Below are 17,014 nucleotides of genomic sequence, written 5' to 3' on the forward strand. Positions count from 1 at the left end.
TAGCTTTCCATCCTAAATGCAACTCTCTTTGAGCCATGTTATCCAGGTTCCTCTCCTGGCTCCCTCTCAGTTCCTTCTCTGATTCCTTCTTTGGCTTCTATCTGTCTGCCCACTGCAGGCATCCTCACAGGTAGGCCTTGGCCCTCTGTTCTCTCTCTGCTTCCAAAAGCTTTTTATCTGTGCATATGATGCTCAGGTCTCTTTCTAAAGATCTAATCTCTCTCAATAGGTCAAAGCTCATTTTCATTGGTCTCCAGACATTTCTACTCAATGCCCTTATCAAGTGGACTCCCTGACTTCCAAGGTTTGCTTAAAAGAGCTACAGTTTGCAAAGTCTTAAAACCTTAGTGTTGCCACCTTTGATTCTTTGCTCTCCTTCTCTCCTCTTCCCCAATCATCACCAGGTCTACTGATGTCATATCTTTTATATTTATTTCTTCCTTCCAGTCTCATTATCACAGACCCTAGTCACTTCCATTGGGTTTTTACAATTGTCTCCTAACTGGCGTCTCTCACAAACCCTCGTCCTCCTAGACTCATCTTCTCAGTTCTAACTGGATCATACCATGGTTCTGTGTAACAAAATCTTGCTTTTGCACTGCTATTAACAGGATCAAGTCCAAACTCTTAACACTGACAGCCAAGACCTTTTTAAGGATTTGGTTCCTATTCCACCTTTTTCTCCTACTTCTCTTCTGCATCAACTTTCCATTTTAGCCAAACTGAGCTACTCACTGTCCCCTGAACATACTTTGTACTTTTTGGTTCTGGGCTTGTGTATCCAAAACCTAACCTTTAAGGCTGTCCTACCCTCTACGAAGCTATCTTCAGCAATTTCTTCCTTCTCTGTCACTTACTGGATAGGCTACTCACTTAACACATATTATTTAGGAGAATTTTTTTTTTTTAATTAAGATATTTTTGAACTAGTGATATAATAAAAAAGGTTACTAGGCACTTTCTATCTCTGTGAACTTGGGACAGTCACTTAATCTTTCTGGGCCTCAGTTTCCTCATCCGTAGAATGGGGACCTTGATAGTACCTACCTCATAGGGTTGTTAGAGGATTAAATGAGTTAATATCTATAAAATGTTTAGAGCAGTGCCTAGCACATAATACATGCTATATAAAAAGAGTCTGTTAAATAAGCAAAATAAGAGCAAAGAGACAGAGCAAAGGCTCTCTCTCAGCCTTGTCTCCCAGCCACCCACCCTATTTCCTTTCTTGGAGACAATCATCGTTACTACCGTTTTTTTACACATACAACGCAGGCTTCTACACTTGTTTGCCAACCGTGCCCCCCACCCCCCCATGAGATATTTTCCTCAAAGCTGCTATGCTAACACTGGCATAGTGTTGCTTACAAAAATACTGAGGGGGCGGTGGGGGGGACATGGTTAGCAAACAAGCATAGAAGGCACACGTTATTTGTGTAAATATGGTAATTTACAGAATCTCCTTCCAGATAAATGTTATACATATATGAGCACATGCGTGTGAGTCTGTTTACTACACATTTAAGGAGAAATGGTAGTTGACACGCTCTTCTTCACCTTGCTTTACTCACTTAATGTATCTTGGAGACAGTTCCAGTTCAGTACCTATCAGCCTAACTCATTCTTCTAATGGCTGCACAATATTCAACTGTATGGATGTACCATAATATATTTATCATCTTCACCCGCACTGCAGGCTTCTTGATGACAAAGACTAGGTCTTAGGACTCTCCGTGTCATCCTTAGTGCTAACAGAGTGTCTTTCAAAATTCTGGTTTTGTTTATTGGCTCAACAAATACTTAAGCATTGATTACGCAGCGGGTGGTATAGAGCAGGTACTGGGGGTGCAGAGATGAGTGAAACATACCCCGTGCTCTATGGCGATGCAGGGTCAGGTGTGAAAGTAGCCGTGTAGTTACCTCAACGTGACTGTGGCTGAAATGAAGGTGCAGGTGAGCTTCTCTGAGATCACAAACAGGAAGGGTTGTAGCTTCTTGGGAGAGTCAGGGAAGGCTTTTTAGAGGAGACATTTACAATGAGATAAATAAGAGGGGCAGAAAGTACTTCACATGCTTAGGAAATGGAATGTGTGAATTGGGTGAAAAAGTGGGAAGAATATGGCATTTGTGGGGAACTACAAATGGGTTTGTTCCTCACTGGAGGGCAAGGAGAGTGTGAAGGGGGAAGGTAAGCTGGGGCCAGATTAGAAGGGACCCTGTGCATCATGCTAAAGTCTTTGCACTTTCATGGGCAGGCGGTAGGAGATGGAGGCTGAGATGACTTGCAGTTGTTAACCTTTAATTCTGCCAAGGTTTTAAAAACAAAACAATTACCATCTACTATTACTTGGATTTAATAAAAGAAGTTATTTTAACACTTCTCAAAGAGGAAGAAAATAATCTCGGAACAAAAAAGTTAATGTTTTATTTTGGGAAAAACTCACTCCATTGTTGTTCCTTTCCTCATTTTCCGGTGGGCGAGAGGCAGTCCGGCCTCGGTTTGCACTCTGGCATCTGGGAGCCAGTGCTGTAGTTGGTGGGGAGGAGTCTGGTGACAGACAGATGTTAGGAAGGAGTCAGGCACAGTGACAACTGTGTTCTAGAAAGATCCCTCCAGCTGCAGTGTAGAGGATGGACCAGAAGGCAAGAGAGACTTCAGACTACTGAACTGCCTAGATTTTCCCAGGTTTGCTTAACTTCTCCTCGTCCCTCAGACTGTATCAATCTTCTAAAAGGTTTCCTCACAACTCCATGTCCCCAGCTTGTGGGTGAAAAAACCAAGCTCAGAGGGAGAAAGGGGTGTCAATATCTCAGTGGAGAACAGCAAATCCAGACCCTCATCTCTGATCTCCTACTTCAGACCAACCAGATAGGACCAAACCTGTGGCTGTTGAGACCAGTCAATTCTGACTCATGGCAACCCCACGTGTTACAGAGCAGAAATGAGCTACATAGGGTTTTCTTGGCTGTAATCTTTACAGAAGCAGATTGCCAGGACTTTCTTCCATGGTGTTGTCAGGTGGGTTTGAACTGCCAACCTTCTGGTTAGTAGTGAGAAACTGTCTTAATTCTCCTGGAATCCAGGTTTCTGGCTCCGTGGGGCTCAGGTGACCCACTCAGGCCATTTGTCCTTGAGTGCCCTTTTGAACCTTGAGCCTTGGAGAAACTGGTTCTTGGTGATTGTCTTTGAGTCAAATAATGGTCTAGATAAACTAGTAAGACCACTTGCCTTGGGCATTGTGCTCTTTTCAAGAATTCAGTCAGTTTTGGGAAACAGACTCCAAGGGTCAGACTGGGAGCTGTGTTTAAGATAAATCAATAATAATTTTAATTGTTCAAGACAACGCTGCATGAAAAGACTTCCTGACCACAATCTATCAGTTTTTTTAAAAAATTTTTTATTGTGCTTTAAGTGAAAGTTTACAAATCAAGTCAGTCTCTCATACAAACATTTATATACACCATGCTATATTCTCCTAGTTGCTCTCCCGCTAGTGAGACAGCACACTCCTTCTCTCCACCCTGTATTACCCATGTTCATTCAGCCAGCTTCTGTCCCCCTCTGCCTTCTCATCTCCCCTCCAGACAGAAGCTGCTCACATAGTCTCATGTGCCTACTTGATCCAAGAAGCTCACTTCTCATCAGTATCATTTTCTGTCTTATAGTCCAGTCCAATCCCTGTCTACAGAGTTGACTTTGGGAATGGTTCCTGTATTGGGCTAACAGAAGGTCTGGGGACCATGATCTCTAGGGTCCTTCTAGTCTCAGTCAGACCATTAAGTCTGGTCTTCTACGAAAATTTGAGGCCTGCATCCCACTGTTCTCCTGCTCCGTCAGGAGTTCTCTGTTGTGTTCCCTGGCAGGGTAGTCAAGGTTGTAGCCAGGCACCGTCTAGTTCTTCTGGTCTCAGGCTGATGTAGTCTCTGATTTGTGTGGCCCTTTCTGTTTCTTGCGCTCATAATTACCTTGTGTCTTTGGTGTTCTTTATTCTCCTTTGATCCAGGTGGGTTAAGACCAATTGATGCATCTTAGATGGCTGCTTCCTAGCGTTTAAGACCCCAGACGCCACTCTCCAAAGTTGGATGCAGAATGTTTTCTTAATAGATTTTATTATGCCAATTGACCTAGGTGTCCCCTGAAACCATGGTCCCCAAACCCCCTGCCCCTGCTACACTGGCCTTCAAAGCGTTCAGTTTATTCAGGAAACTTCTTTGCTTTTGGTTTAGTCCAGTTGTGCTGACCTCCCCCGTATTGTGTGGTGTTTTTCCGTTCACCTAAAATAGTTCTTGCCTACTATCTCATTAGTGAATACCCCCTCCCTCCCTCCCTCCTTCCCTATTCTTGGAACCATCAAAGAATATTTTTTTCGCTGCTTAAATTATTTCTTGAGTTCTTGTAATAGTGGTCTCATATAATATTTGTCCTTTTGCAACTAATTTCATTCAGCATAATGCTCTAGATTCCTCCATGTTATGAAATGTTTCACAGATTCATCTCTGTTCTTTATTGTTGTATAGTATTCCATTGTGTGAATATACCATAATTTATTTACTCATTCATCCATTGATGGGCAGCTTGGTTGCGTCCATCTTTTTGCTATTGTAAACAGTGCTGCAATGAACATAGGTGTACACATATCTGTTCATGTAAAGGCTCTTATTTCTCTAGGATATATTCCAAGGAGTGGGATTTCTAGCTTTTTAAGGAACTGTCGAATCGATTTCCAAAGTGGTTGTACCATTTTACATTCCTACCAGCAGTGTATAAGTGTTCCAGTCTCTCCACAACCTCTTCGATACTTATTTTGTTTTTTGGATTAATGCCAGTCTTGTTAGAGTGAGATGGTATCTTTTGTAGTTTTGATCTGCATTTCTCTAATAGCTAATGATCGTGAACATTTCCTTATGTATCTGTTAGCTGCCTGAATGTCTTCTTTAGCAAAGTGCCTGTTCATATCCTTTGCCCCTTTTTTAATTGGGCTATTTGTCTTTTTGTTGTTGAGTTTTTGCAGGAGCATGTAGATTTTAGAGATCAGATGCTGATCAGAAATATCATAGCTAAAAACTTTTTTCCAGTCTGTAGATAATCTTTTTATTCTTTTGGTGAAGTCTTTAGATGAGCATAGGTATTTGATTTTTAGGAGCCCCCAGTTATCTAGTTTCTCTTCTGGTGTTTGTGCATTGTTAGTAATGTTTTGTATACTGTTTATGCCATGTATTAGGGCTCCTAGCGTTGTCCCTATTTTTTCTCCCATGATCTTTATCGTTTTAGATTTTATATTTAGGTCTTTGATCCATTTTGAGTTAGTTTTTGTGCATGGTGTGAGGTATGGGTCTTGTTTCATTTTTTTGCAGATGGATACCCAGTTATGCCAGCATCATTTGTTAAACAGTCTGTCTTTTCCCCATTTAACTAACTTTGGGCCTTTGTCAAACATCAGCTGCTCATATGTGGATGGATTTATGGCTGGATTCTCAATTCTGTTCCATTGGTCTACGTATCTGTTGTACCGGTACCAGGCTGTTTTGACTACTGCGGCGGTATAATAGGTTCTAAAATCAGGTAGTGTGAGGCCTCCTTTAGAAGAACTTAGTTCTTCTTTTTCAGTAATGCTTTACTTATCCGGGGCCTCCTTCCCTTACATATGAAGATGGTGATTTGTTTCTCCATCTCATTAAAAAATATTGTTGGAATTTGAATCAGAATTGCATTGTATCTATAGATGGCTTTTGGTAGAAGAGACATTTTTACTATGTTGAGTCTTCCTATCCAGGAGCAAGGTATGTTTTTCCACTTATGTAGGTCTCTTTTGGTTTCTTGCAGTAGTATCTTGTAACTTTCTTTGTATAAGTCTTTTACGTCTCTGGTAAGATTTATTCCTAAATATTTTATCTTCTTGGGGGCTACCGTAAATGGTATTGATTTGGTGATTTCCTCTTCTTTTTGTTGGCGTAGAGGAATCCTACTGATTTTCGTATGTTTATCTTGTATCCTGATACTCTGCTGAACTCTTCTATTAGTATCAGTTGTTTTCGTGAGGAGTCTTTAGGGTTTTCTGTGTATAAGATCATGTCATCTGCAAATAGAGATACTTTTACTTCTTCCGTGCCTATCTGGATGCCCTTTATTTCTTTATCTAGCCTAATTGCTCTGGCTAAGACCTCCAGCAGAATGTTGAACAAGAGTGGTGATAAAGGGCATTCTTGTCTGGTCCCATTCTCAAGGGGAATGCTTTCAGACTCTCTCTATTTAGGATGATGTTGGCTGTTGGCTTTGTATAAATGCCCTTTATTACGTTGAGGAATTTTCCTTCTATCCCTATTTTGTCGAGAGTTTTTATCATATCAGTTCTGTTTTGACCCATTCCATGGCAATGCTGATAAGATTTGGTATAAGAGCATTTCTAGGTTCTCTCAACTTCCCAGCATTTTTGACTCTTTAGTTGAAATGTTGCTCTGATTTGCAGATCATATATTAAATGAAATTCAATCTTTTTCTATTATTGGCTTAATATGGCTTTTGTTTTCATAGTAGTCAAGTGCAAACCATCTGTGCCAGCCAGGGACCTATGTCTAGATCAGCACTGGCATGGAACGAGTAACAAACGCACAACTGGGCTGGGATGAGGTGGTATGGCGAGGAAAGGGGAAGCTGGCAGTAAGAACATCAGGAAGCAAGACAGACAGACACCTGTTACTCCAGGGACCTCCCGCCCCTACTCCTCACCTGGTTGGGGTGAAGTGAGAGGAAGGAAGGCCCTAAGACACACCAGGTATACATTTGGAGTACAATCGCTATCTCTGACAACTGTAGGTGACAGGCGTGGTAACTTTGATTTGGCAGGTAAACAAAGGGTCAGAAAAGAAGGTCACAAAGACTTCACGTGTTCATGAAGGATCTGAACCCTGGCCTGTGTGATTCAGAAGCCCCAGTGCAGACTAGAGCTATGGGAAGCGTGTAGGCACCAGTGACCCGTTATTACAGAGCACGAAGTCACATCCAGGGTGTGAGGAGGGCGCCTGGAGGGAAATGAGGTATAATAAGATAAAATTACCCATAGGAAAATGCATTATGAGAGTCCACAGAGAAGATCAGACACTGCGGGGAGAGAATAGCAGGTTTTTTTTGTTTTTTAAAAACGGCCCTTTCTGTATAAAAAGACTAATGCTGAGGCTGCTCTATAGTGCCCTGCTCCCGTGTCTATATATGAAGAGAAAAGCCTTTGAGGGGAGAAATATATGTGCCCTTTGCATTCTTTTTTAGAAGGAAGAAGTAACTGATTTGAAAAAATCTCCCAGAAAGGGTGAGGTTAGGAGAGGAAGGTCTTTAGGGTGCTAATGCCTCTATTTAAATGCTAATCCTAACCTACAACTCGGGACCACACAAAACCCCAAGTTTTTCAAACACCATAAAGTGAATTTAATATGAAACCTTAATTTCTTTACAAAAAGGCTTTTTATCTCTGAAGAGAAAGCCAGCACCAAGACTTTCCTGCAGAAGCCATTGTAAGATGAGTAGAATAAACTGGGCATGAGGCAGGAAGTTCATGGCAGGGACTCCGAGCCCTGAGCGAGCAGGGTGTGGGAAAGGGGGCTCAGCTAGCCACAAGAGTTCCCCTCAGGGTACTTACCTTTGGAGATCAACATTTGCGACAGATTGTACTTGATGGAGGTTGATGCCATTTTTCCCTCCCCCAGCTGCTTCTGGTTGTCGTGTAATGAATTGCATCCTCCCCAATTTTTTTTTTAAATATATGTCAACTTGGTTAGGCCATAATTTCCAGTATTGTGTGCTTGTCCTCCATTTTGCAATTGATAGAATTTTCCTATACATTGTAAATCCTAATCTCTGTCTGTGGTTAATGAGGTAAGACTGGATTATGTTGAAGAGGATTAGGGCAGATATAACACCCTTGCTCAGGTCACATCCCTGGATCAAGTGTAAAAGGAGTTTCCCTAGGGTGTGGTCTGCACCACCTTTTATCTTAAAAGAGATAAAAGGAAACGGAAGTGAGCAGAGCATGTCCTTTAGACCTGAGGTTCCTGCTCAGAGAAGCTCCTAGACTATGGAAAGATTGATGACAAGGGCCTTCCTCCAGAGCCAACAGAGAAAGCCTTCCCCTGGAGCTGACGCCTTGAATTTGGACTTTGAGCCTACTAGACTGTGGGAGAATAAAATTCTGTTTGTTAAAGCCATCCACTTGTGGTATTTCTGTTATAGCAGCACTAGATGACTAAGCTGCCAGTAATAACCTGTGCTGAGGGCGCTGGGGTTTGCAGGAAGGCTGAGGACAAAGAAAGGAGGAGACTCAAAGGCTTGGGAATCGCTGGGCCCAGAGTAGTGAGAGCGGCTCAGAGTGGCCATGAGGCCTCTTGAGGATTTCCGCGCTGCTGCATTTCCCATGGGAACTGGCGTTCCTGAAGGTAGGCAGCTGGGCCTGATGCTGGGGAAGGGCCTGCTTAAATCAGAATGAGGCGGCGGAGGCCTGGGGGACCACCGACCGTCTGCGGATGTACGGCAAGACAGCTTAGGAAAGTAAAAGCAGGAAATGTTTGTGGTGGGGGTAATGACAAGGAGTGGGTGCATGGGATGTTTCTGGGGTCTTTTAAAGTTCTGTTTTTATCTGAAAGGAGCCCTGGTGGTGCAATAGCTACTAACTGAAAGGTAGGCGGTTCGAGCCCACCCAGTGGCTCTGCAGGAGAAACACCTGGCAATCTGCTTCTGTAAAGACTACAGCCTAGAACATTCTGTGGGGCAGTTCTACTCTGCCACACAGGGTTGCTAAGAGTTGAAATCAACTCAACGACACCTAACAACAACAATTTTTATCTGACGATGGTTGCGTGAGTCTATTCACCGTGTAAAAAGCTATCACATTGCGTATTTCAGGTCTGTGAAGTTTCTGTATGTTATGCTTCCATGAAAACATAGTGCTTCCTCTCCTCCCTCCTGAAACAAAAAAAAAGGGAGTGCAGGCAATAGGCCAAGTGTTGGGGTGGGTACCTGGATGTATATTTGTAACTCAGTCTCTTATCCTAACGTGAAGACAAATGCTAATTTTATGAACCCTGAAACCATTATGCTAAGTGAAAGAAGCCAGTTGCAAAAGACCACCTATTGTATGATTTAATTTACAGGAAAAGTCCAGAACAAGCAAAATCCATACAGGGAGACAGTAGATTCATGGCTGCCAGGGGTGGAGGAAGGAGGGTATGGGAGTGACCGCTAATGGGTACGGGATATCTTTTCGGGGATGATGAAAATGTTCTAAAGTTAGACAGCGACGATGGCTGCATAACTCTAAGCATACTAAAAACCACTGAATCGCATATTTTAAAAGGGTTAATTTTATGGTATGTAAATTATATCTCAAGAAAGCTGTTATACAAATGCTCATTCTATGAGCTAGAACCCTGGCTTCTTAAATACATGGAGGACATCTGCCCAGAGCCAGGCCTGCTGTGAAGACTGAGTGGTTCCTCAAGACATTTGCTGCAGCTTGATGTTAGCTCTGATATTTGCAGAAATGATTCTATACGCTGACCGACAAAGAAACATTTCAGCAGTTCACATTTTCACTAAGTGCCCCTGAAAGTGACCAAAGCCATTTCGGAGGGCTCCACACTTTTGTAGGCTCTGTCAGCCCCAGCATCTTTGCACTAAGTGACTTTGAAATCCCTTGAGTCAAAGAAGCATCTGACATGTCACTACATGCTAGGAGCTTTACACGTGTACCTGATTTAGACCTCGCACCCCGTTTCGCAAAGGTGAAATACTTTCCTAAGGTCACCTGGATAGTTAACAACAGCACCAGGACTTGAACTCTGTCTACGCATAATTCACCACCCTACCATACCCACTCCAGGGAACAGCTTATACCCAGAATCAACCTAGGACACAGACAAAGATGCTGCTAACTCACATCGAGAGATGGGCACTGATCACATTCGTGACAGCCTTATACAAACTGCAAAGTGCTAAGCCAATATATGTACCTGGCGAGTACATATTAATATTATTTTAGCCTGGGTATCGGATGAGGAAAACATTAGGTAAACGAAGAAGGTGAGGTGCAGGTATGTGCTCAAAGTGTGAGTGTTGTGCTAACTTGTGCTGGGTGAGAGGTGAGCCGTCCTGCACGCTCCACTCTTACACAGCTGACCTTCAGATCTTTACTCCTGGTAATGAATGGCTCTTCACAGCTGGGCTGAGGCTGGCTGTACCCGTGAGGAAGTCACGGGCAGGATGTGATGCCAGTGGGTACAGATTTTAAAGAAAAATATGCTGAGCCCTAATAGGAAAAGTAAAACGTTACTCAAAAGGCAGCAAAAGCCTCCTGGAAACCTGAGCCCAGTTTTCTACAAAAACTATAGAAGTTGGTGGGAAAGGGCAGAGAGGGCTGATTCCATTTCCCTCATGCTTGCTACCTTCAGAATTAGTGTCTCCTCATTTCCAGTGGTTCCAGCAACCTAACGAATCCACAGGTGCAGCACATCTGCCTGTGCTGAGCGTTGTGGCTACTGATTATTCCCCTGAGGTCCAGAGGAAATGCTGTTCTCATTATCTGCCTGTCAGTGGAGAACATGGAAGGGAAGGGAGGTAGGTGGAGGGTAGATGACTTGAGGTAATCCACGAGTCAGAGTAGTTAGAATTAAAACTACTCTGCCTTGACTCCAAGTTGTTGGTGTTACCAACCTAGATGGCCCTCTAAATACCCTGCTTCAAGTTGGCACCACTGCACTGGAGCTGCAGAGGCTATGCTGGGGGATTTGGAGAAAAATGAGGAAGCCAGTAAGCCTTTGAGGCTGTCCTGTTCTACAGTGAGACTTCTCTAGCCATTTCCTGGCTTCTCTCTCCATACTTCCTTCTGGATAGTCAGATGGATAGACAGATGCATGGATTCATGGATGGATAGATAGATGGACGGACAGATAGATATAGAGGACAGACAGACAGATGGACAGAGAGTTGCTATCGAATTAACTCCCATTTATGGTGACCTCAAGTACAACAGAACGAAATGCTGCCTGGTCCTGCATCATACTCATAATTGCTGGCATGTTCAAGTCCGTCGTTACTGCTATTATGACAATACATCTCACCAAGGGTCTACACTTGCCCTCGGTAACCTTCAACATCCCCAAATATATGTCCTCCTTAAGCGATTTATTCCTCCTGATGTGTCCATAGCAAGTGAGTTGGATGACATTCTGTTGTGGTTCGTAAGGTTTTCACGTGACAGTACAGACGTGCTGTGACATCTCAGATGCATCTATTCCAGTCCCTGATCCATCATCTGCTGACTCTGTGATCCTGATCATGCCACTTAATCCCACCGTGCCTCAGTTTCCTTATCTGGAGAGATGAATGGCTTAGAATAGATGACATCCAATAACTATGCATTGGGCAAAGCTGCTACAAAGGACCTCTTTAAAGTGTTGAAAAGCAAAAATGTCACCTTGAAGAGTAAGGTGCACCTGACCCAAGTCATGGTATTTTCAATCACATCATATGCCTGTGAAAGCTGGAAAATGGATACGGAAGACTGAAGAAGAGTTGGCACCTTTGAATTGTGGTGTTGGCGAAGAATATTGAATATACCATGGACTGCCAAAAGAACGCACAAATCTGTCTTAGAAGAGGTACAACCAGAATGCTCCTTAGAAGCAAGGATGGCGAGACTGCGTCTTACATACTTTGGACATGTTGTCAGGAGGGATCAGTCTCTGGAGAAGGACATCATGCTTGGGAGAGTACAGGGTCAGCAGAAAAGAGGAAGACCCTCAACAAGGTGGATTGACAGGGTGGCTGCAACAATGAGCTCAAGCATAACAGCGATTGTAAGGATGGCTCAGGACTGGGCAGTGTTTTGTTCTGTTGTGCACAGGGTCGCTATGAGTCGGAACCGACGCAACGGCACCTAACAAGAACTATGCTACCCTATGAGGATGACTGGAGGTGTGGAGAGGTGGATCATTATTATATTATTTCCATTTTCTAGGAAAAGACATCTAGGCTCGGAGAGACTAGGCCTCAGTCACCCAACTAATCAATGATGGAGCTCTGAATTAAACCTGCATCTCCTAAACCCAAAGCCTGTAACCTATCACCTTTGTATTAGGCCACACAGGCTCCTGACAATGAACCTGGCTCCCTGGCTTCCTCGGTGCCACTGTACTAAACTACAGCGCACCAGCCACAGGTCGCCCACACACTTATTATTTGCGCTTTCACTTTCATTTTTTCTACCAGGCATTGTGTCACTCAATGTGCAGTTAGAAAAACGTGCTTCTGAAAGGGCACCGCGTGCATGGGGAACAGGGCAGACACAGCTCTAATTCAGTACATACTCAATTGAAAGTAATAGGGGCTTCATTGTAATAAAAAGCTTTATTGTGCTTTGTAATGAAGACACAAAGCACTTAGTTGAAATCATAGTCTTTTAAACTAGTCTGCTTTATACTTTATAGTGGAGGCGCAGATACAAGGGAATTCAGAAGTGATTTCTGCAAAATGACTTACTCAAAGTAGCCATACCTGTGAGTGGAAACCATGAGGTGCTCCTTTTGGGCCAGGGTTTCATGTTTTTTTCTCTTTTCCTACCGTGTTTATGGTGGGCAGTCTCTGATTTCCTCAATGTTTATTCTACTTGTGAGCACTTACATACTTCCTAATAGACATCAATCCATATTATATGATCTTGATCAGGATATAGGAATCCCGTATTCACATCTATGCATATGCGAGTGTGCGCACGTACCCCAGGATATAAGATACCTCAGTGGGAGGAGAGGGAAATGAGGATTTTAAAGCCTTTAAATAAAGATCATAACTGTTTTGGACTGCACAAAGATACAGAGTAATTAAAAAGCTTTTCAAAGAATGGGCTAAGTCCATTAAATTCAGTTAAATAATTTCTCAGAACTACTGCAAGAAACACTTCTTGCTGTTTTGTTCTCTCACAATGAACCGAAGGGAGAATATCTCATTTTCCAAATGGAACTTTATGGAGTTTTCAATAAGCCCCCTCAGCACTTATCTAAATCTTTAATTAGTTCTATAATATACTGATGATATCAAGCCTAATTAAATTTATATAGATAAGGCGCCATGAAATTCTAACCAAGTGAGCTGGAAAGCATCTATTACATAGTAAATTTAATGGTTCAAGCTGATAACTACAATTTTGTATCAAAAAATTAAATTCAATTTACATGTTGTATTCAAACTGATTTTCAGTGTGCAAATTATTGGAAAAAATCTCTTAAATATATCAGTGAAATTACTAATCCAGCCTGTTTAAATATCAGTTATTAATGTCTGCATTTGCAAATAAGCCACACACATTTGCATTTTTACTGCATATAGTAAAAAAAAAAAAATTTAAACCTTACGCTGTTTTATTAAGAATACTAAGTGATTTTTCTTTTGGATTTATGCATAAATTAGGAGGCAAGCAATGACTACTGTGTCTAAAGAAGAGAGAGTCAGCAATTTACCATATAGCAAAGCAAAGATGATATGTACTTTGCTGACTAAAGTAGTTTACTTTACCCTTTGGGAACAGCAATTTTGATGGTAAAATTCTCCCTTATTTAGAATCGACTGGAACGGAACCATATACAAACACCTGCTACCTTAATCAGTGAAAGGTGCTGTGTACAAACTTGGTGGTATTTACCACCAGCATTGGGAGGGGAAGGCTTTATCAGAGGGTCAAGTCCCCCCCCCACCCCCCAGGCAGGTCACATGTCACAGTATGGCCAATGAGTGTGCTTGGGAAGCTATATTAAATATATTAAAGCTATATTACATATTCACTGACCAGTCAAAGAGAAGGCCCGCCTTCCTGATCAATAACAGTGCCGTTCTTAGTTTCTACAGGTGATTGGCTACCCCTTAAAAGCAGCAGCATTAATCATGCTTACATCTTTTTCTTTGCTACATACATGTATGTTAAAGACATTAATTACAAATATTAATTGAGCTTCAGTGACCTCAAAATTAGCTATATATTTGTAAAAACTTGTGCAGAGATTACCCTGGGCTAGCCGTAATTTCCTTTCCCTAAAACGTACTTTATTATTCTTGGATTCCACTCCACTGTTGGACAAAAACAACTGTCTTTTAAATAATCAAATATTTATTAAATATCTATCACATATCCATTCAGGTGCTTGCATTACAGGAGCTGTACATAATATGCTAATGACTTCAGAGAACAGAAAAACGAGCGTCAACTGGGGTAATCAATCGTTCCAGAGGAGGGGTGGGAGTGTGATTGTTTTGAAGGGTGGGAAGTTTATGGGTAAGTCGGCAGAGCAGCAAGAGCACAGGCATGCAAGTTGGAGTCTAAGTCACATGTGAGGAGGACAGTGAGGATATCATTGGTAAGTGGACCTTCTGGAATAAATAGCGAGAGAAGGGGCTATCCAATGAAAGAAAGGCAATTATTTGGAGAATTTTTATTCAAGTCTGGAAAGATTAGGCTGGATAGAGTATTTACTACGAGGTCACTAGGGACTGTCCAAAAATTAAGTGAAGTAGTGTTTGGGTATAATTATTCCAACTACAACACAAAATATGGCTAAGAGGAAAAATCTGAGGACATGAACATTAGCTGAGAGAGCACTGCTTTATGCCAGATGTGGTGTCATAGCGATGGCAGGAACAGTGAAAGACGAATTTAACCCAGAACCATTTAGGAGAAGTCAACAGGTCTCTGTGTTTAACTGTGTGGCATTCAGTTGAGTAATCAATTTGAACCCAGAGCAAATGCTCTACTAATGGTGTCCAGAGAAGAAACTAGAAAGGTGATGCCCTTACCCAGGACCAAGAAGGCCGCTAAGGAGGAATGGGGATCATCTTCTAAACTGTGCCTAAAATGTCCATGGCAAAGTTTATAAAGCCCTGGATGCTAAAGCTACAGGAACACAGTCCCTGTCTCTTTGCCTTGGTATAGGATGGGAAGAATGGAATGGCCAACACCAGGCCCTCACCTCTGTTGATGTATTTGTAACTAATTGAGATGATCCATTTGAACTTCTTTGAGGCTCTCCACTAGGAAAAAATGCTAGCGAAATTCAATTATTATTGAATTATAATCCTATAAGATATTTTACCCATCATCTCTTGCTTTTTGATTATCTGAGCCTGATTTCTTTTTATAATTCAAAGTGTTACTAGTGAAAGCAAAAAGTTACCCCACCCTCCCTCTGTGAGGAAACCGGTCCACTGAAATGCCCTTCAATGGTGCCCTGTAGGATCCAGCTCAGGGCAATGTGTGAGCAGCTTGCAGTCTTTGATTGAGAAAACTTGGTCAAAAGTGCTGAGCTCTCCTACTTTTGGTTTTTATCCTTGCTGCGTTTCATCTCTCCTCTGATTACTATGTTCGTGTTTCAAATGAGAATTAAATCCCTCTGCCTTGCCCCCTAATTTGACTCACTTTTCAGGAATGTCAACCTCTACCAAAAAAAACCTATGGCAGCCCTAAGAAACTAGTACAGCATCAAGGTGACTACTTGGAGTTTGTATTTACAATTTTAAAAAGTAAAACAGAGGGCAAATGGTGGGTGTGGTATTTCTGTTGTAAGAGAAAATTTTAGTTCATACATAAACTATTTTATTAACATTGAATAATACATGTAAAACTGAATTTTATTCTTTTAAATTTTTAATTGTTTTAAATTATAGCCAAGAAAACTCTATGGAGCTCAGTTCTGCTCCAACACATGAGGTTGCCATGAGTTGGGTGCCAATTCAAAGGCAGTCAACAACAACAATAACTAAAAAAGAAACCAAGAAAATGAAAAGTTCCAGCGGTGGCAGTATGTAATAACTGCCTAAATTGTACATTTTGCATGCATTTTGGTTTATTAAAATCAACAAATTAGTTTTCAGACAATGATTTACATAAAATATTAGTATATCAAACTGTAATAGGATAAGAAAGGTCAAAGTTCAAGCTGTTAGGTATATTAAAAAATAATTGAATCAATTGTGTTTTTTTCCTTTTTTGTACTGCAATATTTATTCTAATTTTTAAAAGTTTTACTGGCATAATCATACACACGCAGTTCAACGAATTTTTTTCTTTGCCTGCTCTATGTGGGGTGGTGCAGAAGGTGCTAATGGATTAGCTTCACTTTAGGGTAAGCAGATGAGGTGCCAACTGCCAGCTTGGGAACTCTTCCTCCAATGCCAGAATGAGAATGAGAATTAATTCTGGGCTCCAACATCCACACCAAAAGCCTTGGCGTTTCCTAAATATTTTCTAAGCCGCTTCTTCCAGGAATTAATTCTGGAAGTCAGCCTCTTGGAGGGGTGAAAACAATAGTGCTATTTGATATATTTGCACACCTACAAAGCTTTCATTAACCTCTGCTTTCAGTTTCTTTCTGCACCTCCACAGTTTTCTGAATTGCTGATCAGGAGCCTGGAGCCTCTCCAAAGCTCACCCTGCACATCCAGACGGAGGTTCTCCCCAGTGGTTTATCCATTAACTGTGTCTCATCTTCTTCCTTTCTTCTAGAAATCTGCTGATATCTTTTGTTCATTGGTAAACCGCTTCCTATGCTTTCTCAGCTGCAGATTTATTCTTTTTTGTTCCTCTGTGAAAGTACAGTAGTGGTCTGCCATCTTGACCCCTGTATATTATTTACACCTCATGAGCTTTGTTAAAGTAAACATATTAGAGACAATGCAGATCTTATTAAAATAACTTTCAACATATGGCATTAATTTTCAGCCAGTGGTCTGGGAGGAGAAGGTCCCTGGATGGCACAAACGGTTTGCTCTCAGCTACTAACTGAAAGGCTGGCGGTTCACACCCATCCAGTGACACCATGGAAGAAAGGCCTGGCAATCTGTTTCCATTAAAGATTACAGCCAAGAAGAGCCTATGAACTGAGTTCTACTCTGTAACACATGGAGTTGCCATGAGTCAGAATTGCTCCACGGCAGCAGGTTTGCTCTGCTTTGGGTTTCATGGGGGAAGAAAACAGTATTGCTTATTTA

The 17,014-nt window shown here is 41.8% G+C and overlaps 1 protein-coding gene across 2 annotated transcripts in view; it reads right to left on the reverse strand.

Annotated features, from left to right (window-relative positions):
- The window catches only part of EXOC4 (exocyst complex component 4), an 830,068-nt gene that overhangs the window by 16,033 nt on the left and 797,021 nt on the right, over nucleotides 1–17,014 (reverse strand). Inside the window, exon 18 of one of the 2 annotated variants that reach the window (XM_049894656.1) lies at nucleotides 2,446–2,545. The exons of the other annotated variant lie outside the window; for it this stretch is intronic. Within the exon in view, the coding sequence (XP_049750613.1) occupies nucleotides 2,461–2,545 (85 nt within the window). The 3' untranslated portion in view covers nucleotides 2,446–2,460. Of the gene's footprint in view, nucleotides 1–2,445; nucleotides 2,546–17,014 lie in introns of those variants that run through there. 2 annotated transcript variants of the gene reach the window in all.

The sequence above is a fragment of the Elephas maximus genome, chromosome 8 (assembly GCF_024166365.1).
Source record: "Elephas maximus indicus isolate mEleMax1 chromosome 8, mEleMax1 primary haplotype, whole genome shotgun sequence".
Taxonomy (NCBI): Eukaryota; Metazoa; Chordata; class Mammalia; order Proboscidea; family Elephantidae; genus Elephas; species Elephas maximus.